This window comes from Amblyomma mixtum, chromosome 5 (assembly GCF_055824585.1).
Source record: "Amblyomma mixtum isolate Tamu chromosome 5, ASM5582458v1, whole genome shotgun sequence".
Taxonomy (NCBI): domain Eukaryota; kingdom Metazoa; phylum Arthropoda; class Arachnida; order Ixodida; family Ixodidae; genus Amblyomma; species Amblyomma mixtum.
In genome coordinates, this window is record NC_143016.1 from 157,766,514 (window position 1) to 157,788,676 (window position 22,163).

Sequence of the window (22,163 nt, forward strand, 5' to 3'; positions counted from 1 at the left end):
GTGGCGATTTCTCCCTGGTAACAATTTTGGCAGACGGGGTCGTATTCCCCGTCTGTGATGAGTGAAAGTCTAGAATGACTAAGGATGGAGTGCGTCTGCAACCTGCGGAGCAAGCTGGCTTGCGCTCGATTCAAGTCGGGGTGTGGAGGCGGGAACTGGCGTCTCATCTCTCTGTAGAGGTTAGTAATTTCGGCAAAGGTCTGGGGAGCCTCGGCAAGAGCGTCTGGGTCCGTGGGGCCGGCCGCCCGGTTGGTTAGTCCTCGGGCTAGTCGGTCGACCCCTTCATTTCCAGAGTTTCCCGCGTGGGCGGGTACCCAGACCAGGTTGATCTTATGGTCGAGAGTGCAGCCGCGAAGGATGCGTGCGGCGGGGTGGCAGATAAAACCTGCCGAGTAATTTTGTATCGCTCTTTTGGAGTCGCTTAACTGTGCGCGTACGTGGGTCAGCGATGGCCAGCGCGATGGCGATTTCTTCTGCCGCTGTCGGAGAGTGAGATACTACTGTGGCGGCGGTGACGAGAGTAGATTGTGGCGTGGTTGCACAAGCCACGTATTTGTTTGCACTTTGCCGTGCAGCATCTACGTATATTTCGTGTTCGTCGGCAAGGTATGTGGCATCTAGTGCTTGGGCTTTCAGCTGACGGCGCGTATCATGGCGGCCAGGTAGCATGTTTTTGGGGATTGGTTTTGTAACTAGGCGGCTATAGACCCCTATCGGAATGGGCGTCGTGGGGTGGACGTCGCCTATGGGGTTGATGTTGAGACGGTCAAGTATGCAGGAGTTGGCTAAGCCACACGTTGCACTTGCCATTTTGTTGAAAAGTGAAGCCAAGGATCTTGATGTAACTCCGTCGGGGGATGGGGGTTTGTAGCGAATGTATACCGTGCACTTTCCAATGCAGACGCTTCGCAGAGAAGATATATCGCGCAGCAAGCAGCACTCGCACTATATATATACGTTGGACGTGACTTCAAATGTATGGACATACAGTGAAGTCCGCCGTGCCTTTAATGAGAATGGGCTGGGTCCGTCGAACGTACCTTTATCATTCTTAACTGGTATGATCTAAGAGCTCTGGTTTGTGCTTTCAACTCTAACCGCTAAAAGCGCGTTTAGCGGTTGCATGAGCTAGTGCGCACATCGTAAAATGCATCGCGGTTAAACTGCTCTGTCGAGAGGTGATGATGATGATGATAGTAATAATACTTTTACTGACAATAATGAAAACCGCATACATGATCAGGCCTGCCAAAGCCATATGACATCGATCACCTCAGATCACACAGATATGGCATACGACAGTATTGCTTTTTAAATACTGATTTTGGATTATGTACTTTCCTAATTTGAATCTGCATCGTTTGCTGCACGCAATAGCGTTGCGACAGTTATAACACAGTGAGCAGAGAAAATAGAAACCGTAGCTGGCGCTCATTTTCTGGATCAGATGCCGCAGGAAAAACTAAATAACTAGAAAGCACGCGAGACTTGAGCAGAATGAGAAGTGAGACATGAGGCACTGCCAAAGGAAAAAAGAGGAAAGAAAAACTACTCAGGCAGCGAGTAATTTGCGCAGCGCGTGGGGCGAATGATGGAGCTAACAATTCTGTGGTGGTTCTTGTGATGCCTCCTCCTCGCGATTAAGGGGGGAATAACAGTTGTGACATGGCACGAAAGCAGCAAAAAACGGTCATCGTATTCTGGTTCATTGCAAGGCACTAACGTCATCTGAGCTGGTGTGTGTGGCTTTCGAAACCGAAACTGCGCCGAAACTTTTTTTTTTATATATAGTGGCACTTTCGGGTCACATGATTCCGAGAGAGAAGCGGTGGCGGCAGAAATAGGTAGATGCAGGTGTGATCTGAGGTGATCGAAGGCATGTACATACTTACTCGCCTACTTTGAAACGTATACATACTTGTAGCTGAACTGGCACCAAGGCGTGCGTTAAAAACAGCATGGATCTTTTGGAGGCTTGCCGTGCAGCACTGCAGGATGAAAAAGTCCGGAATCGTGCGGTACAAGACGCGAAGGAATATGCAATATCCCACGGTAAGAGCTGCTGAATGTCGGCGAATAGTTTAGCTTATGTTCCCATGGGTAAGATAAGTTGCCGGTCTAAGAATCTGGTGAGCAACACCGGTCGGTGTTAGGCGGATGCGTTCGTTCGTCGAGCTGTTTAGCCCCTGCTCTTGATCAAATCGACAGAAAACCTGGTATGCTGGTTACTTTTTCGTTTTGCTGCCATGGTGATCACAAATAAACTAGCCCCGAGAATGTTGCCGTAATTTGAGGAACGCTGCATTTACTCTCTCGTGCATCAGTACCTAGTAAATGTCTAAATGTTCTCTCAATGTCAGTGTTGGTCGTAGCACGTACGATATGCTTTTAGCTAGGGCATGAATGTCTAGGTTAGCTTAATTTTGCTATCACCCCGGTAAACTTGCAACTTCAGTTGCGTGCGCTATCTTGACCGACACCTATGTGTACTTGCTTAATTCATGTTTCACGCGTTTATAACTTAAAATCTTTTTTTGCTGTATTGTTTTACCAGTCTTCAACAGTAGTTGTGTAGTCGCGCCTGCAAACATCCATGGTTTAGAGGAGAAAAACCTGTAGTTAGTTCTTTTGTGCGACCGTCCTCGGAAAGTTTTCTATCCTGTGTCTGCTGAAGACACGAAAAGCCACTTGAAGTAGGCGAGTGATAAGCACGTCGCAGACTCTGCTCGATTGCGGAGACAGCACTTGTTGCAAATTCCGGTCGGGCAGCGTATGATCCGGTATCGCGTTCCGCATTGGCGTTATTAAAGGGAGGGGGGGGGGGGGGGGCAGGTGGGCAGGTGCAGGGGCCGAATTGGCTGTAGGAACGACCAGGTAGCCCCAAACATTAAAACTATGTTGCAAAATTCTTGTATAAGTTCCAGTGACATTGCATATATTACGTGGCAAACATTGTTCAATACCTAGAATAAACATGACGTTAATGCTGTGTACTAAACGTTAAATCGCAATGGAAACCAACACTACAGGTATATTTCAAGTGCTGACTCAGAGCTGTTTAGAAGACTTTTCTCATGATCAGTTCATTAATAATTATGGGAACACTTTTTATGGCTATGGTATGATAGACTTCTTAACGGTAGCAGAAATCCACAGACGTGATGGATGAAAGCAATCCTATTGGAGGCCAGTACTAGGGCCTCTTGAAAAAGAGCACCTTCTCTGCTAGGACCCGTGTGCGCTTTACCAACTCCAGTTTAAACCAAGCATACCGGGAGAAAATAGGAGGATATTGGACGATAGCTGTCAGCAATAACTATACACTTGTGCATAGATTTTGTTCTGTATCTGTCCTTATGCCCGTACAGTTACGACGGTGAGCTGTTTGTCGCCTTCTGAATTTGCAGACCATTAGTGGGTTGAGGAGTATTGGTTTGAAGTATACAGAAGGATATGTGTGCTTATTTGTACACGGTTTGTTGCGGGGCTAGGTTATTTCTTTCAGCGATTATAAAATTCATAGCACTTGCAGACGCAGGCACAAAGACATGCGTTCCTGCGTTGTTCTTGTTTTTGCGCCTTCGTCTCCAAGCGCTGTGGATTCCTTGATGACTTAGTTGTACTATGTTGAGCGATGTGTGCATTTAATTGAGGGAAGGTGTTGTAGTTTTTTTATTTTCTTGTAGTGTTTGGCTGTGGAAGCTTATGTATGGGCACCTTCCTGCTGATTCCTTGCTCTTATTTCTTTGTTTTTTTCCCTATGGCTCCGAGCATTGGGCTTAGGTGTTTCATTTCTTTCTGCCTTCAGGTATGTGCATGAAGTCTAAGTCGCATGAGCCAGATAGCTACACGTTTCTGCCATTCTGCCTGCTGCCGTCGCCCATCCCGCGTGGAGCCCTCGAACAAGTGAAGGCGCTGCAAGAGGACATCAACCTTCTCGTGCACCGTGTTGCGCATGACTACGAATTTCTCCGCGACTGCTTGCAGAGGCAAGTTGGGAACCTGCAGAGTTCTTTATTCATTCCTGTAGCCAAACTTGGCTTTGAGATGTGCCTACTTTCTGGAGCCAGTTTTTAGAAACCACCCTATGTGCAGCGCTCATCAATCGTGTGTGGAGCACTCAAATGATGCACTGAGATGCAAAGGATCCAATGTTTGGACATCCTGTGCTGAATTTGAAGCGAGGCGCTTGTGTCTGCAAGGCCTGCATATCTGTGTGGTTTTATTTTCTACCAAGCATTGTCTCAGGAACCTAGCAGACTACCCGATGTTGCTTTGTCTGCTTTGTAGTGCTCTGCTTGAGCACTTTTGTCTATAGATGTTGCTGTACAAACCACCTGTGATATCCAATGATGATTGTGACTGAGCACCTTGTGTCTTTGGAGCTGTTAGGTTGACATGCCAACAGGTGGCATAGGAATTCAAAAACACTGAAGTTTTTTTCCAATCATTATTGTCTTTCTCGAAGCGATGCGTGTGTAGGAAGCTGTTCTGCTGGCATGTTTAACGAGCTCTGGTAATAAGTTTAATCATGGCAAGCAAGCTACCTCGCGTTTCTGCAGATACAGCAGATACAATCTAAAACGACATGGTTGACTCTGTAGCTGTAAGATTCAGCCTCAGAGCTATAGCAGACGCATGTAGATGTTAGCTACACAGCAGAGCATATATGTGCAGCATGTCTGTGTTTCTTTTTTGTCTGCCTTTCACATGACAACCCTTTTCCACTCACATCAACTGCAGCGTCATGTGTTCTGAGAACAAAGGAACTAGTGGATACGATTATGCCTATCTGATTGTTGATTACTTTATGCCATTCTGTTGCTCCGCTATTGTCAAATTATGTATTGGTTTTTGCGAAAGTGATGGAACAGACTATACACTGGAAACAGGGGCTCGTTATTTCATCAGAATAATACCGATGTGAAGAAAGGAGGGCGGAACTGTTTTTAATTTTGTAGCAGTGGCAGGGAGGCTAACCTGTCTTGCTTGCATATCCAGAAAATGCATTTCGGATTTCCTATGGATATTGGGCCTTTGGTTTCTCCTTAGTGGATGATGAGCAGTTCTCTTTTGAAACTAGCAGTGAAAATGTATTTTTCCAGGAAAATACAGTGGCAGTATAATAATGAGTTACAAAAGAAAGGCTTCAGTTATTTCGACATTACAAGCCAACTGTGGCTTGTCTGGCACTGATTCTGTGGTCTTTGAGAATGGAGACATCTCTCTGCGTATTTGTTGCCGTCAACTAAGCCGTGACTGATATGTTGTTGCTTCCTGTTTTCGTGACACCAACTTATTTTGCCTAGCTCATGATGTTTCTGCACCTGCCTTGTAACTTCACATTGCAGACAGTCAGTCTAAATTTAAGAATTTCAGAAACCAGACCTACTTTGCATATGAACCTGTTGGCCCTTGTGTACATAGCTAACTTGCAGCTTCTTTGGAGAGTGCTATACCTAGTGGTCATTTATTTATCTGACAAATTCAGTGCCCTTCATTTCAGTGCTTGGCTGCTTTTTTTTTTTATGCTAGGTGGCAAATACATTAAATAATATCTCTGTAAGCAATGAGCTTGGTAGCACACCCTTCAGCATAGTCATGTATGCTAGTGCATCCATTTACATACCTTTATAGCACATCAGGGTTACATTCTTCAACATAGTGCCCATAGAGCAGCATTTCAGAAGTAATTTTAAAGTGACAGCATTAGATGGTTGTCGTCGCACAAAAATTCCGGCGATGTTCAGTGCCATGAAATTCGCTAATTGGTTGAGAGCGGTCACGTGACTCTGTGATGTCATTACAGCCTATCCACCAGGCTATGAGCTGCCTAATTTTTAGACAACAGCTTAGACAGATAATCAAAATCAAAGATCAGAAAAAATGTGATATATGCAAATGTCGGCACCATCACAGCTTAGCTGATAGCTGCTACTACAGCTAGCTAGCACCAACAGTCACAAAGCAACTGATGCAAGCACACACAAAAGTTGTGACTGAAGGTGCGACAAATGTGAAATTCCACTCTTAAGGTGAGATAAGTGTCCCCACTGTGTTTTATAAGCACAGTCAAAGACTGGAATGACCTTTCCATCCATATCACCTTGTTGATGAACCGTCATCAATTAAAGTCTGCCGTCGAAAATAATCACTGACGATTACTGACATATCTCATGCTCATTCCTTGTGTAATGCCCCCTGAGCAAAAAATAAATGAACAAGCATGAGTAGACAGGCGTTATAGTGCTTAATAGTAGGATTCCTTCTCGGTTTCCGATGTCCTATGCATCTTCGAATCAAATTTATTGCATGGTTTCCCAAGTTGTCTGATAAAGCCTGCAGATTTCAGTGATACCATTTCCAGCCATTGACTCTTTGTACACAGCAGTGTACACAGCTGCCAAAATTAGCAATCGATGGTTTGCTGTGGAAAACTGATAAACCATTTAGGCAGAAATAATTGTTCTTAATTTAATTGGTAAACAGCCTCTAAAAGTGTTAAAGGTGAACTGTTTTGCATTGTACTTTGCTAAAATGCTCGTTAGCTAGAGGCGTGGTAGCATGGTGTCTTGCTTTAATGTCAATGTCAGAGGGCTAGCAGAGGGAAAAATGCCCTCTGTTGGTGAACCAGGAGTGTAGAAGCTCGGCCGTAGTAGCTGTTCATTGCAGCAACAGCTACAGTGCAAAAGTCCTGAATTATTAGTGATAATTTGGTGTGTATCCTGGTTTTATACTGTTTCGTTTGAGAACACTGCCTTGAGGGATTCCTTGGCTTGAATATGGTTGTCTAAGTGAAATTTCTTACCTAATTGGTCTTTGCCTTGCCATTGGCTAACCACCAGAAGCGTCTTAGTTGGTAAAGAGGCTGCTGCAATAGAGTAGTGATCCCAGATTTAAGCCCTGAACATGGACGAATTTCTCTTCAATGAGAGAAGAGTCGAGTAAGCTGTACAGCTTTGTTTTCCAGTAGCCCGGCTGTTGACAGATGAAGGTGCATGGAGATAATTCTCTGGTTGGAAAGCTACTCTATGTCAGGACGCTTCCCTTGAAGGCTTCAGTCTATATATTCAGGGCCAAGTTGAGACAAATTAACTTCTCTCGTTGTGGTTCTCGGTAATGTGTCTACCTCGTAGTTCAAGCATATGAGACATAAGCTGCAGAAAGGGTAGCTACACAATGCATCTGGGTCAGGTTCTGCACATGTCAAGTTTACTAATAAATGAGCAATTACTACTTATTAACATCCACCTGAGCACAGCCATATGGCCACATAGGAAATTTTTGCTGCAGCGATAGAAACTTCATAGTTGAAGAAAACTTCATCCTGGTCCAGGGATTTAAAACAGGACCACCACCTTTCCGAGCCTACCGCTGTATGAGATGGCAGGGTGGGGCTATATTGATCAGCAGCTTCAGTGCTAACTAGTAATTGATGACTACTACCAAGTCTACCTTCTCGATGAACCCTTGTGCTGTGATGACAGTGCCATTGCTGATTTTGCAGTTCCTACCTAGAAATTGCTGGATGCCATTTTCAGAGTGCCAGATGTGTTTATAGTCAGTGCATTGCATAATTATTTTAAACAGTGAGGTTGTCATTTATCATCATTTATTATCCCTTAAGGGCCCTGGTTTGGGCATTACATAAGGGGGGGGGGGGGGACAAGAAAGTATGGCCATGGTCATATTTATACATAGAAGAAAAACACAACGAGGCATGGTGATGTACGTGCATTTCTATGATCCGTGCATTTTGAAATATAGGGAAAACAAACGGACGAAAATTACACAGGCAGTTATGCTCCGCATACTTTTAACAAACAACAAAACAGTATATTCACACATAAAAAGGAAAAGCAATCGGGTACTGAACAAAAAAATGCAGTGTATTATTTAACAAACAACAAAACAGTATATTCACACACAAAAAGGAAAAGCAATCGGGTACTGAACAAAAAAATGCAGTGTATTAGAGAAAAGTATAGCAAAAGAAAAATGAAATCCTATTGCTGCTCATCAGTTTATTTAGAAAAATGAGCGGATGTTAACTGCCTGAATTTTGAGTTGTCACGCTCATGGACAATAGTTTCGGGAAGTGAATTCCAGTCATCAATAGCCAAGGGCAAGAATGATTTATTAAATGCATTTGTGGAACCAGTAATACGCTGCACGCTCAGGGAATTGAAGAGCCGACGGGACGTTCGTACAGGTGGTACCAGAAGGGAGGTTCGCAGGTCAGGACGGTTGTAATATAGATTATGAAATAAACTCAGCCGTAATGTCTTCCTTCGATGAGTTAACGAGTCGAGATCAATGGATGATTTGATGGCACTAACGCTGATCCGTGTATCATATTTTGAGCAGATGAAGCGAGCTGCACGATTCTGGATGCTTTCTAGTTAGTCAATTAAGTATTGTTGATGAGGGCTCCATATTGCGCAGGCATATTCAAGTTTAGGTCTAATGTATACTTCATATGCGAGCTTACGAATGTTACTGGGGGATAAAGAGAGAGAACGCCTGATGAAGCCAAGTGTTTTAGATGTGTCCGCCACAAGTTTCGTGATATGCTCAGACCAGTTCAGTTTGTCTGTGATAATAACTCCCAGATATCGGTATGATTCTACACGTGAAATGATCATGGAGTTCAATGAGTATGAATAATCAAGGTTGGAGCGTTTTCGGGAGACTTGCATGCTCTTACACTTGGACACATTCAGTTTCATCAGCCAGGTGGCGCACCAGGTTTCTATTGTGTTGAGGTCTTTCTGCAGGAGCAACTGGTCAGATGTATTAGTGATGCGACGATAAAGTACACAATCGTCAGCGAAAAGGCGGATTGTGGATGAAATGCCTGTAGGGAGGTCGTTTATAAAGACTAAAAATAAAAGTGGACCGAGGACAGAGCCTTGGGGTACGCCTGAAATGACATTTGAGTTTTTGGAGCGATGGTCGCCAATAACAGTGAACTGAGTGCGGTCTGAAAGGAAGGAGGAAATCCATGATAGTACCAAGGGGTCAAGAGAGAGGGATGAGAGTTTAAACATCAGACGTTGATGTGGGACACGGTCAAAGGCCTTAGAGAAATCCAGATAGATAATATCAGTTTGAAATGAAGAATCCAAATTGAGGTTAAGGTCCGTAGTAAATTCGTAAAGCTGGGTATCACACGAGAAACCAGAACGGAATCCATGCTGGTTGGCAAAGAAGAAGGAATTTTTGTCTAGATGAAGAGCAACCTGTGAGTATATGATATGTTCTAGCATTTTGCAAGCAATACATGTTAATGAAATAGGGCGATAGTTTGATGGATCAGAGCGATCACCTGACTTGAAAACCGGAACAACCCTACTTAACTTCCAGTCATTTGGAATCGAACTACTTGAAATTGATTGGCTAAAGATTATTTGTAATATCTGACATGAAATTTCTCTAGTGCCTTTTAGTATTTTTGTAGGTATCTCGTCAGGTCCAGGGGCGCTAGACGACTTCAAACTGTCGATAAGTTTACCTATGCCTTCGGCAGAAATGGAGATTGGGGGCATCTGGCTGAAATGAGAGCTGTTATGGTTGGGTACATGAAGGACGGGTTCATGAGTGAAAACGGAAGAGAAGTAATTGTTCATAACATCTGCACAGCGATCTGCAGAGACGTGCGAGCCATCTTGCTCACGCAAGTTCTGGCCAACATGTCTCTGTGTTGCTGAATCATGTCATGTTCTTGTATACATAGCACTAGACAGACAAAGACAACACAGAATACACGTCTGTCTAACGTCTATATATATAAGAACTTCGAACCAACTAGGCCAAACCAAGCTTCTGTTGCATATGTTACGTATTGTCTTGTACTTACCCTTCAATTCAACCGCTGCCGCAGTGGCTCAGTGGTTACGGCGCTCGGCTGCTGACCCGAAAGATGCGGGTTTGATCCCGGCCGCATTGGTCGAATTTCGATGGAGGCGAAATTCTAAAGGCCCGTGTACTGTGCGATGTCAGTGCACGTTAAAGAACCCCAGGTGGTCGAAATTTCCGGAGGCCTTCACTGCGGCATCTCTTATAGCCTGAGTAGCTTTGGGACGTTAAACCCCATAAACCAAACCAAACCAAACCTTCAATTCACCCTCCATCCCCCCCCCCCCCCCCCCCCCCCCCCATGTCTTTCGTCTTCCTGCAGCACCATTGAGACGGATACATTCACGGCGTCCATTTTCAGAATTTATGAGAAGGTCCGAGAGGCTGGATTCCCGCAGGTCAGTGTCCATATCTTTTCAGTAGAAGTTTTTCGAATACTGCAGAACTGTAACTTCATATGTATTTTTTTTTTTACTAAGCCTTTGGCACTACTGCATCTGTGCTACAGTCTTTTTAAAGCAGGTGTTAATGCCATTTCTTTAAGCATCTGCACCCATGTCATACATTGTGAAGTATATGTACATAAATTCAGCGTAACCTGTAGGTTCCTGTGGGCACTGAGAGGGCAAGTTCTAGCTTTTGATGTATTCGCATTAGAAGGGTCAGTGCAAGTGGAAATCGCAAGCACCACCTGTCAGTAGCCAGTGGTAGGTGGCTCACCTGTCATGGTGAGCAGGTGGTAGCCTACCCACTGACTTACGAACAAGCTTTGTTCTATATGGACTTGGTTTAACACCTCGCATATTACGATCTTTAGTGTCATAACCTCGGATATAACAAAGTTTCGTGTCTAGTCCTGGGATGTAACGAACCTAAGTGTACCACCTCGGATATAATGAACTATAATGTGTTAACCTCAGTTACAACAAATGTTTGGCTGCTAACGCATTCAGATGATCCACTGAGTGTTGCCTAAGAGTTTTTTTTTATACTCCTCCACCATTATGGTTTGCCATTTGTAGTTATATGAAAGTGCAGTTCACTTAACTGTGCACACTTGTTTTTTTTTCTATCAGAATGTTTGTAAGTAACATTACTGTAGCCTGGCTGCAGTTTCACTACCCTGGAATTTCGTAATCATTAGTAACAGGGGTGCTTAGTGTGCTTCATTCTTGATGTTATTGCCGGGTCCACATTAGGACAGAGGAGTTGCCTTCAGTGTCAAACAGCTGAAGCTGTGGCAGGCCTAAAAAAACTAGGAAATTAGCATTTCCTTTATGTTTAATCGTAAATTATTTGCAATGCATGACAGCCCTTTGCTTTAAGGACTGCTTAGGGCAGTGGTATCCCAGAGCTTCATTCTGATGGCTGCAATTCTTAACTCTGCCTAAGTGCTGCCATATGTGTCAGAGCTCTGGTGCGACAGATTTCAAGGGACTGTTATTGGTGGCTGATGTATGATGTCATTGCTTGTGAGCGGATATGACTTGCTATAGTTAGATACAACTCAAGAACAAGGTGGCAAACCTCCTTCAAGGGAGACCTTCCAGCCAGTGGTGTGGGCTGTTTGTCATGAGGTCTCAGTCAATCCCCTTGCACGGAATTGCAGATGGCTGTCAGGTGCATCTGGAAAATGGGATTAACTGCAATGTCATGACTAGAGGCCGGATTTTTAGGCACGAAAAAGGCACGTTTTAGGCGCCAAAAATAGGTGGTTAAAATTTGATTTTAGGCACCTAAAAAGAAAAATAGGCACTATAAACTTCATCAAAATTGCACTTATCAGATCCGAACATCAGCACGCAATATCTGCCATAAAGTAAAAACAGCCGGAATGATTTGAGATCTTAACCATTGTGTGCGAACCTTAGAAGCACTCTTTTTAAAGCTGTCGTGAAGCTTTTCGTACAACACGCATGCTTCAGCAGAGCAAAAGGGATGGTTACAAAGCCTTTTAAAATGCGTTGGCATACCTGGAAACAAACAATTCGCTTGTCGTGCACAATAGTAAAACAATAGACGCCTTAACAAGAGGCCATGCATTTAGCAACTGACGCAAATGTTGTGAATTTAAAGCATCCGACATGTGTTCAGAGTCATTGCTCATAGGAATTAAACTTATCTATTGCAGGCATGCACGGTGCTTTAAATTAATAAATATGTCGCCATTTGTGTAAACTGCGTTTTATAGTTAGTGGCTCCAGGTGTCGGAAGTCACGCGGACTTAAAATGGTGCTTGCTATTAGAAGGGTCTGGAAACCATAAGTACGAGATGCTAAAAATGTAGCCGCTTAGTGCTGTTGATGCTTTATATGACGAAAATAATTATATAGTTCAGCACGGGCCTACGTACATCCACTGGGGATTCATAATAAATAAACACCGTTCATATAGTAATCACTGCTAAAGTCATGAAAGCAGTAGCACACAAGCAACGTCTCCATGTTGGTGGGCTCAAAATCGTGCCTCTTCTCACTGAGAACAAGCTTGCAAGCTGAAAAGGAACGCTCCACTCCAACGGATGTTACAGGAGTGTGCTTGTAGGAAACCATTTCGATTGAAGGGTTGAGATAATATGACATAGGAGTGACGCCAGAAGAGTGATGTTTATACAAGCATCAAACATTGTTTGAGTGCATGAATGTGTTCCGTATGCACGCACGACTGGCACGGCTCTCAGCTGTCCAGTGCGGCCTGGTCCAAGAAAACTGCCGCCAAAGGCTATTTGATTAGGATGACATGCAGATGAGGCACAAGGAACGAATGTAAGGCAAATTACCAATATGCCAAATTTTATTCATTTAAACTTTATCCAGCCAGCTTATGCAACAATTTGCAGTTGGTTTCAACTCAAACCCACTGGGAATTATGTGGACGAAACTTACGTACTTCATGTACTTTCCAAAATGTAGCACCATCTGGTCAACTACCATTTTAACGGCCAGAGTTTACAAGCTGTAACGACAAAACGGCAGAAACAGGAAAAAGGTTATTTCGATATTTTTGGCTGATGTGGTTGACATTGTCTACACAGTCGGCGTTGGAGCGGTATTCACCACACCCAAGTGACGAAGTCATTTAATGTTGCCATGTGTGGGTTCAACTCGAAACTGAAATGGATTTGAAAACAAAGAGAATCTGAAAACAAAACCACAACGTATATCAGGGCCATTTTCTTCAAAATAGGTCATTTTTAGGCACCGACGTTGGAAATAGGCATTTATAGGCGCTGACGCCCAAAATAGGCATTTATAGGCACCATAAAATGTGTATTAAACATGTCGTGAACACCTAATTCATGCTCATATGTAAAAATGGTGCGCCTATGATGCCTTGAAAAAAATAGGCATTTGCCTAAAATCCGGTCTCTAGTCATAACAATCGCTCGGCACCATTGGTTGGAGAGTCTCCTTTAAAAGGTTTTTGCTGCTTCATTCTGGAGCTAAGCACAACTGTGTTCTCACGTCTGCAATGAGGATCGCTTCTTTTCTCCTTTATTGCATATTTATGTCTGTTCCGTGTCTTCACACTGTCTGGACTAATTTGCTGGTGGTGGATTCATTTAAGCCTTTTCACATGCGAATAGAGGAGTGCAGTTCGAAGGATCCTTACAGCAGTGGCTCATTTCTTGACCCGACCACCAAGAAATGCACATTAATGAACAGGCGTATATAGTATATGTACAAATAGAGCTGGCTATTACGTAAAGAGGGCTTAATCGTGCCAGCTAATAAGCGCCCTTTTTTCCTCTTTTTTTGACTGCTAAATGTGGAAAGAGTCTCAAACCGAAGGTTGGTTTGCTGGCTTTGTCGCATAATGCAGGCAGTCTCGAATTTGAGTAGCCTTCATACTGCCAGGCTATTGCATCTGAAATAGCTTGCACGAGATTTGAGTCTGAAAAAAAAGTAAAAAAAGAATAAATGGATTACTTGCTCATCACTGAAGGTACTGACAACACCAGAGAGCAAGGCTTATGTTTCATGGATGAATGAGCTTGGTATTGTTCCAGCTTAACGAAAGCCGTAACTTGAGCTTTTAGACTGAACCAATATTTCAAAATCTTGTTGGGCTGAAACGGGTTGGATATTTATGCCTTGGGCATTGATTTAGGGTTGCATTGTCAACAGTTGTGAGCAGCTTCTGAACATCTATTTTAATTAGTATATGTCTGGTTAAGGGACCTCTGGTGGAGATATATAGGATGCCTAAATTTGTAATTATAACATAGCAATGGTGATTTGTGTGTTCATGTGAGCTGTAAAGCATCAGCTTTAGATTCTTATTGGGAGCCACAGCTTCAGCTTCCTTCCCCCTAAAAGTGAAGCCTTAAAGAATAGGCAGCGTTAATATCCATTACTTGTAGTAAGGAGATTTCGATGTTGCCCTTTAAACATCTGCCTCATTGCGACTCTAAAATTACAGGGAAGGTTTTACCATATTTTGTACGAAAAGGAAATTCATTCTGTTTGGACAGCTGCTTTTGTGCTTCGGAGATCCAAGAAAGGTGTTTCGATTCCTTTCTTGCTGGTGACCTGGGATGAAGTGAGTATTGACTGAAACTGTCTCTTTCACTGAACACAGCTCATTCTCACACACATTCTCACACAGCTCACTCTTTCACATTCTCACACTACATTCTCAAAAGCGGTCATTCTGTGACCCATATATCTGTTATGGCTCATGCCGACATGGGCAATTTTTTTCTTCAGGCAGCGGGTGAGTGCAGGAGTTTTCATTTGCAATATATACTGCATTGGCAGTGTTGACATCACTTATCCTAGCGGAGGTCCGTCGCACAACTGACAGGGCAAGCAATTTGAATAAGAAGGGACTTGGTATTCTTGACGCAGCCGCTGAGCCTGGGCCTCCTGCGGAGTGACTACCTGCTGGACTCAAGGGGCAGCGACCCAAGCAAGGCCTGCCCCAAGCAGGTGGAGGTGAACACCATCTCATCGTCCTTCGGCGGACTCTCTCCCATACTCTACAGACAGCACAAGTGCGCATTCCCCTTAACCCTCCTACTACTTGCAACCCCTTTGGGCTAGTTGACGTTTAGTAGGCTTTAAGCAGGTCGAAGGTTTTTCTTGCCTATGAAAGGAAAGGTACAGGGGTGGATAGCCTGTTACTATGTCACTCACCAATGTTTTGGGAACAGGGCGGCTGCCCGAAAAGAACCGGAAAGGTCAGTGCCATAGGCAAATGAGTTGGCTGTGAGGCCGGTCAGACGCTTCACAGTTCACAACCTCTGTGATGCACGTGACACTTAAAAATGCACGAGACAGGTTTGGCACAGCGTGACAGTGTTCCGCTTACACGGGGGCCTAGGTTCACTTATGAAGGAGCAGGTGTGCGTCTTCTGCTCCTGGGAGCCATATATATATTCTCACGTAATGGTGACTGCAGTCCGGTGAACAGGGAAACAGTGAGTATGGCTTCTAAATGAAACTCTTTATTTGAGCTGACTTGCGCCCGCAAAGAACTGAATCACTTGGCGGCGGCGTAGCAACAAGCGTGCTCGGCGGTCATTGAACAGAATGCCAGCCACTCTCTGCCATGCTCTTTTTAAAGCTGATAGCAAACGTTCGAGATAAAGCTTGGAAAGTTACTAGAACACTCTGGAACAACATAGAAACGGCTCCGCCTGGATGCGACCAATCGAGATAAATCTAGATGCGTCTTGCATCACAAACAAAACGATAAAGCGGCATTCTGGCAGCTTTGAAGAATAAACGAACAAACACTACAAACGTTTGCGGCAATATGCATGCACAAAAAGTGCTGCACGGATCGTGCTGTTCTGAAACTTGCGCTTGCAGTGGAAAAGCTTCCGAGTTGCGGTACGGGCCTGATTTCATTTCACTGGGGGCATTCTTCTTTCTCTCGCCGAAGTTTTGAAGAAAGAAGTTGGGGGGGTTCACTGCCGTTTCCTTCACTCCCTGCTTCCTTCCTACGAGGCACCGTTGCCATGTTAGGTCGTGTTGCTGATGTGCTCAGGGACTAGTAGAGGACGACGACGACAGCAAAACCAAAATTCAAGGCGGATGCGCTCTCCCCATCACCCGCAAGGAGCTTGACGCTGATATACTTGCAGAGATGGCTTGCGAGCTCTCAGGACACAATGAAATTTTTATGGTCATGCGAACAATGCGTAATATCGTTGATGGTGAAAGAACGCATGAAAGTGGTGGACCACTTGCACAGTAAATAAAGGCTTTTCCCATGGCTGATTCCCGCAACATGTTTTGGAAGATTTTTGTTTGCCTGCTATGACACAAATTTTAATGAGCGAAATTTCAGTGCAACAAAGTAAAGAGTCGATTTTACCGACTTCGTTGTATTGAGGTTTACCAATAACTATGCCCACTGTAAGACAAAGGCCTCTCCCATATCCCTCTAATTAATCCTTTCCTGTGCCAGTAGTGACCCCTTTTTTCCCCCCGCATACTTCCTAATCTCATCCACTCTCTTGACTCTCTGCTGCGCCCCACTACACTTTCCCTCTCTTGAAATCTACTCTACCACCCTATAAAGTATGATTGGTTATCCTCCCTTGGCTTTACATGCTATGCTCATGCTCATACAGTGATGTGAATATTAAAAAACAAAATTTTAAAGTGCATGTTTGTCTCATCTCATTAACTGGGCCAAAGAGGCAGGCAGCACTTTTCTCCAGCCATCTCAGTCCTGGGAATGCTGAGCACGAGATTGGGAGAGGCATGTTCTGGGCATGGCCCATGTGGGACGGCACGTAGTGGCCACAGATCCAGGCCACTGGAGTGAAATATCAAGGAGAATAAGAATGGAGTGGAATGCATTTGGCAGGAACTCTCAGGTCATGAGCAGCAGTTTAGCATTATCCCTCAAGAAGAAAGTATGTAAAAGTTGTGTGTTATCGGTACTCGCCTATGGGCAGACACGTAGAGGCTAACAAAAAGGGTTCAGCTTAACTGAGAACAGTGCAGCAAGCTATGGAAAGTAACTTTATTGGTGCAATGCTAAGGGACCGGAAGCAGGCGGAGTGGGTGAGAGAACACATGCGGGTTATTGACATCCTAGTCGAAATCAAGGGGAAGAAGTGGGCTTGGGCAGGGCTTGAATGAGAAGGCAAGATAACCAATGGCACTGGATGAACTGGATTTCAACAGAAGGCAAGCACAGCAGGGGGCGGCAGAAAGTTAGGTGGGCGGATGAGATTGAGAAGTTTGTGAGGATAAAATGGCCACTGCTTACACAGGACAGGGTTAATTAGAGAGATATGGGAGAGGCCTTTGTCCTGCAATGGATGTAGTCAGGCTGATGATGATGATAATGTGCATTTACGGCACCTGCTTTGTCTTTTGGGCAGCGTTTCTCAGTCCTTTTAGGTGCAGGAAACCTCAATGGCATTGAAAAGTGCCTGAAGAATCATTTGCGTCCTGTCTTGCATCCTTTCCTGCCTAAAATCCGTGCAAAAAAGATTCATTGGCCATTTAGAAAATGGCCAAATTCAGTTATAAATGACAGGTTGTGTCATGCAACAATCTGCCATGACCAATTACTATGTGGTCAGTCCCAAAATAAAGTGGGTGAAAGGAAAACAAAGGGGAGGGGGTTCTGTTTCGGTATAAGTTTAGGTTAGGTTAGGTTAGGTTTAGCTGGGGTTTAGGTTTTGGCATAGACCTTGGTGATCAGGAAACCCAAGAAGCACCTCAAGGAACCCAAGGGTTCTGCTTGGAAACGAGTTTGAGAGCCCTGGTCTAGCTGAATATCTGTAAATCAGCTAGTCAATGGCACTGAGTATGACAGGGTAGAAGGTGCCATCAAATTTGACATGCACTGTAAATGGCTCACAAGTTTTTAAAGTTTGCAAGCATACATATGTAGACATGATGGTAATTGTAATAGCACTAACTCAGTTTAATAGTTTAACTTGTACAGGCATTTAGACATTGCTGGTCAGCCTGAAAAAAAGAAGTTGGTCACCTATATCTACTTCAAGTGCTGCTGCACCATCAAGACAAGATTGATATCACAAAGTAGAGTTCCTTTTTAGTATCACAAGTAACATACTAGCATGTGCATACTAGCACAAACATGAAAATGTTTTCGATCAATACTCCTTTTAACTGAGATGCTACTATCAAGTACTCATTCTTCCCACTTGCAGTGATGGAATTGAATTATCAAATGCTTTTATTGCAGACAGCAATTCACTGCCATAGTTCAGTCTAAATATAGTTCTCATAGCAACAGGCTATTAACTTTTTGTTACGTGCTTATGCCTCGTAGTATTGAGCATAACGTGGCCTTATCGTGTATGCGCCACCTCACTTATTCCAGGCACCATAAACAACCGGCGTTATAGAGGCATATAATGCTGTTCTCATATATTAGGTGTAAGATTGTTGTGTAAAATTGTGAAAAACTTTAGTGCTGTCTGAATTTGTATGCATTTGTTTACTGGTGTGCGACTGCCGATTTCAGCTGAAAAGTTCCTTTTCATAGAAATTTCAAAGGGGTGTTTGGCACATATGTGATTACTCATTACAACTTACACTTCTGCCATTAAAATTTTGAAGCCAAAGTTTCTTTTTGATTCAGCCTTCGTCACCCAAGTGGTGGCTTCCACCACATATTGATAACAGTTATTAAAGGGACTAGGAAATGATATTTACCGAGTTTATGTAATGCATACGAGCGATAGGTATTCTATCACTAGTCACCTCATCGCAAGAATTTTTAAACTAGCTTCAGTAAAGGCCGTTGTGCAATCGTTTTTCGACCGGATATGCAAGCGTTTGGGTCGCACGTTTTCAGTCCGCATGTTGGCATTGAGTGGAAGGAGTGTTGTACAATCACTTTGCTGCTTGCAGGCGAGCCGAATGGTTCCAACATTGTGATTGGTGCATGCAGTGGCACAGTCATGTGCTGCAGATACCTTGGGGTAGAAATTAGTCGCATTAATTGTGACGTTACTGACGTAGACATCCATTGGGTCAACTTTTTTAGCTGTGGGATTTTTTGTCGAAGGTAAAATCGCGGTCGGCTGTGATGGCTATGTGTCTCGGTGCAGTCGAACCTGACGGCCACAAACCAATTCGTGACAAACTTCGCAACATCATAAGTGAGCCTGAATATCAAAGTAGTGTCATGGGAAACGATATGTATTCGGACCATTTTTGTTCCGGTAATTGAAAAACGTGTCAAATCACGATCGTATACACCTTCTCGTTCAATCACTACCAGTCCTCGTGCATATATACGGCCGTTCTTGCAACAGTCGGCAATTTCTGCCCCGAAATAACAAAGGTGCGTCCACAAATTGTGTGTCCACTGACATTCAACAATGATTTCAGAAGGATGACATGATTCTTATTGTGAATTATCGGGGCCAAGCACATTGACTAGAATAGGCCAGGTCAACAGTACAGGCTGCTGGGAATTGTCAGTAACAGCAACTGGGATATTCACACTTTTCAAATAGCTAAGATTATGCACTTTAAATTTTTAGCCAGTTATTCTAAATAGCACACTGCAATGTTTTTACATTGCAGTGTTTTTACAAATACTAATTGCACTTGCAACCTTTCCCAATGCATGCACAGTAGTTGTCACTGTAATGTAAACAGGCCTCCTTCCTGGCCCCCTACTGACTGTTAATGCAAAAGGCATGCTTGTCTATGCAGGGATATAAAGTGTATGTGTGTGTGTGTGAATTATGCGTGCACTAAAAATTCACATTTTAGCACATTGCTGTCAAATACGATTACTGCCAATGCACATGAGAAATTTGTTACTTTTCCAACCATTCGGAACATGTGAGATCAGCTGTAACATAGCATTCAGCATTTCACAGAGCAGAGACAACGTGAAAATGCTGATTTATTTTTGTCCTGTTTTTCAGGCCATTAGAAAAGCCAGAATAGGAATAGCACTGTGTGGCTGCAAAGGGGCTTAGACGTGCATCACTGGGCTAAAAGTGCGCGGTTTTGTTCTGCACAGTGACAGCGGGCCATCAAGTTGTGCTTTAGCATTCATTCCTGAGCTCATATTGCAGTTGCACAAGCCAGAATGCAGCACTGAAAACAAGTATGGGAAGTTCTGCTGAAGTCCATGTCATTGTTGCCATGTTCAAAACAAGCTGGCATATATACTCTGTGCAACTCCAAAGTAGTCTCAAATGTCGCTGTGAATCCAAAACAAAGTTGGTGCTTAGTATTGCCTAAAAGTCTATGCGTGCCATCCTCGTTAATGTAAAGATAATGAGATGTGGGAGCCAGTAAACTGGATCACAGGTAGAGTAAATGCAAGAACCAATTTGGAGGGTTTACGTGGGGGCAGCTCCTGGCTGAGGCTGGGAAAGAATACTGCATATAAGTCAGGGAAACAAAATGCATTGACCATATTTCGTGGATTTCCAATACAAGGGCTGTTGATGTTTGAACATGAGATTGCAGGAGCACTCGAGAAACCTGGGCGGCATTAGCGGCCCAGGCACCCTTGCAGATCACTAAAAAGTTTGCAATCCTTGCAAAGAAAGAAAACCTCATCTGGAAAAAAACACATGTGCTAGCCACGTGCTCACACAGAATCAGCAGAGAGATCATTGAGGCTTTCCTCATAGTTAATTGCAGCGAAGGTTGCGTCAGCACGCTTTCAATACTGCTATCGGCCAGGGAGATGGCTTTTCTTTGAAAGCAGCTCATGCCGTTGACTCAAAATAAGGATCTTACGCATGCGTCTTGATGGTTTCCCTTTTCCTTTATAATTTTGCATAATAAAATTCACTTGATAGTCCCACTTCATCCAGTCTTCTTTCGCGTTGTCATTGTAATACTCACTGCATTTGTACTATAGCCATGGAATACCAACTAGCCCTAGTTGTTGTATCGTTAGCTAAAATCCACTGCTTTTGTTATGGATGTGGCTAGCCCAGGCTGCGTGAACACACAAATTCCATGAGAACTGCAACAGGTAGCAATTTGCCATTACACTGCAAGAACTGCAAGAGCTGTGGACCAAAGCTGCACAAAACACGCGTTTTAGGAAGGTATGAAGACAAAACAGCAAGAGAAATCGAGGCACTCATCATTGGCAAAAGAGGGGAGAGACATGCGTCAGCACTCCATCTATCGCGCTCCTCAAGAATTGAAGAAGCGTAGCTTGTTGGGCCAGTTGGTGCATGGTACGTAGAAAACCAGCGAAAAGGACGCATTCACAAGGAGGAGAAGTACACAAGACAATGCTCCTCAAGAAGGAACTGTCATATCTAAAATCTTGAGTTTGTGTTTTCAGATTTATGTCCGGCTTTTTTTTGGTTTCCTTTTTGTTTTACTTCCCGCTCGATCACGTGGTGTTTTATCATTCCTTCCTTTGGCAGTATTTATTGCATGTTCGTATAAAACCATTTTCAGTTGGTGGTGTGAGCGCTCATATTTCTCTTTCTTCTGTCATCCGTGGGTTTTCTTGCGCTGCATATTTTCCTCTAATGTGATGAAGCAACGAGCCCAAATCACACCCTTCATCAGTCTGCTGCTGTGTCCACTTCTGTGCCTTGATTTCTATGCTGTCCCGATGTTTCATTGCTGAAATTGACCAGGAAGTACTCTAAAAAAATGGTTTCGTGAACCGTGGCAGTTGCGCACGCGGGGAAGCAATCAAACAATTGTCATTTTTCTGTTTCAGTTTTCCGACTATATGCTCGTTTTGTAAAGAAGGTTTCGGTGCAACTATTCTATCTAAGTTGACCACATTTGTTTTGTTGCATTTCTAGCGGCATACTGCAGGTCAAGACATTCCTTGTTTTTCAAAATTTTGGAATTTTAACTTTATGGTACGAAATGTTCCTCTCACTGCAGATATGTGAATGAACACTGTCTTAGAAAAATTGAAAACAAAAATTACCTAAAACAAAGTTGTACACAAAAGACTTTAGGAAAAACATTATTAATAAACGGAGTTTATTCAGAGGGAAGTCAGACTTAAAGAAAAGAAACTTGGTTTTCAGAAAAGGAAATGATGCAGTAACTGGCTGACATATCTCGTGAACACCTGGACAGTAAGGGAAGGGATAAAGGAGAGAGTAAAAGATGAAAGGAGTAAAGAGTCTCTGGAATAATTTCGACCACCTGAGGATCTTTAACACACCATTTCCTTTCCTCAACAACCAGTTTATCAATTTTTCAGAATTATTCAAGATTACTTGGGTGGGGCCCTCATTCCAGGAGCCCCCATGGCTTTGGCGGCATTCTTGCCCACTTCACCAGGTTTTCAGGGTGCAGCACATAGGCGCGTTTTGCGTTTTACCTCTACTGAAACATGGCCTC

At 43.7% G+C, this 22,163-nt stretch overlaps 1 protein-coding gene across 1 annotated transcript in view; it reads left to right on the plus strand.

The window, feature by feature from the left end:
- The first annotated feature begins 1,805 nt into the window (after nt 1–1,805).
- Nucleotides 1,806–22,163, plus strand: part of LOC149344274 (glutathione synthetase-like) — a 53,102-nt gene continuing 32,744 nt past the window's right edge. The window contains exons 1-4 of the mRNA XM_089546229.1: nt 1,806–2,052; nt 3,809–3,989; nt 10,181–10,256; nt 14,709–14,854. Of these exons, the coding sequence (XP_089402355.1) occupies nt 1,959–2,052; nt 3,809–3,989; nt 10,181–10,256; nt 14,709–14,854 (497 nt within the window). The 5' untranslated portion in view covers nt 1,806–1,958. The remainder of the gene's footprint in view (nt 2,053–3,808; nt 3,990–10,180; nt 10,257–14,708; nt 14,855–22,163) is intronic.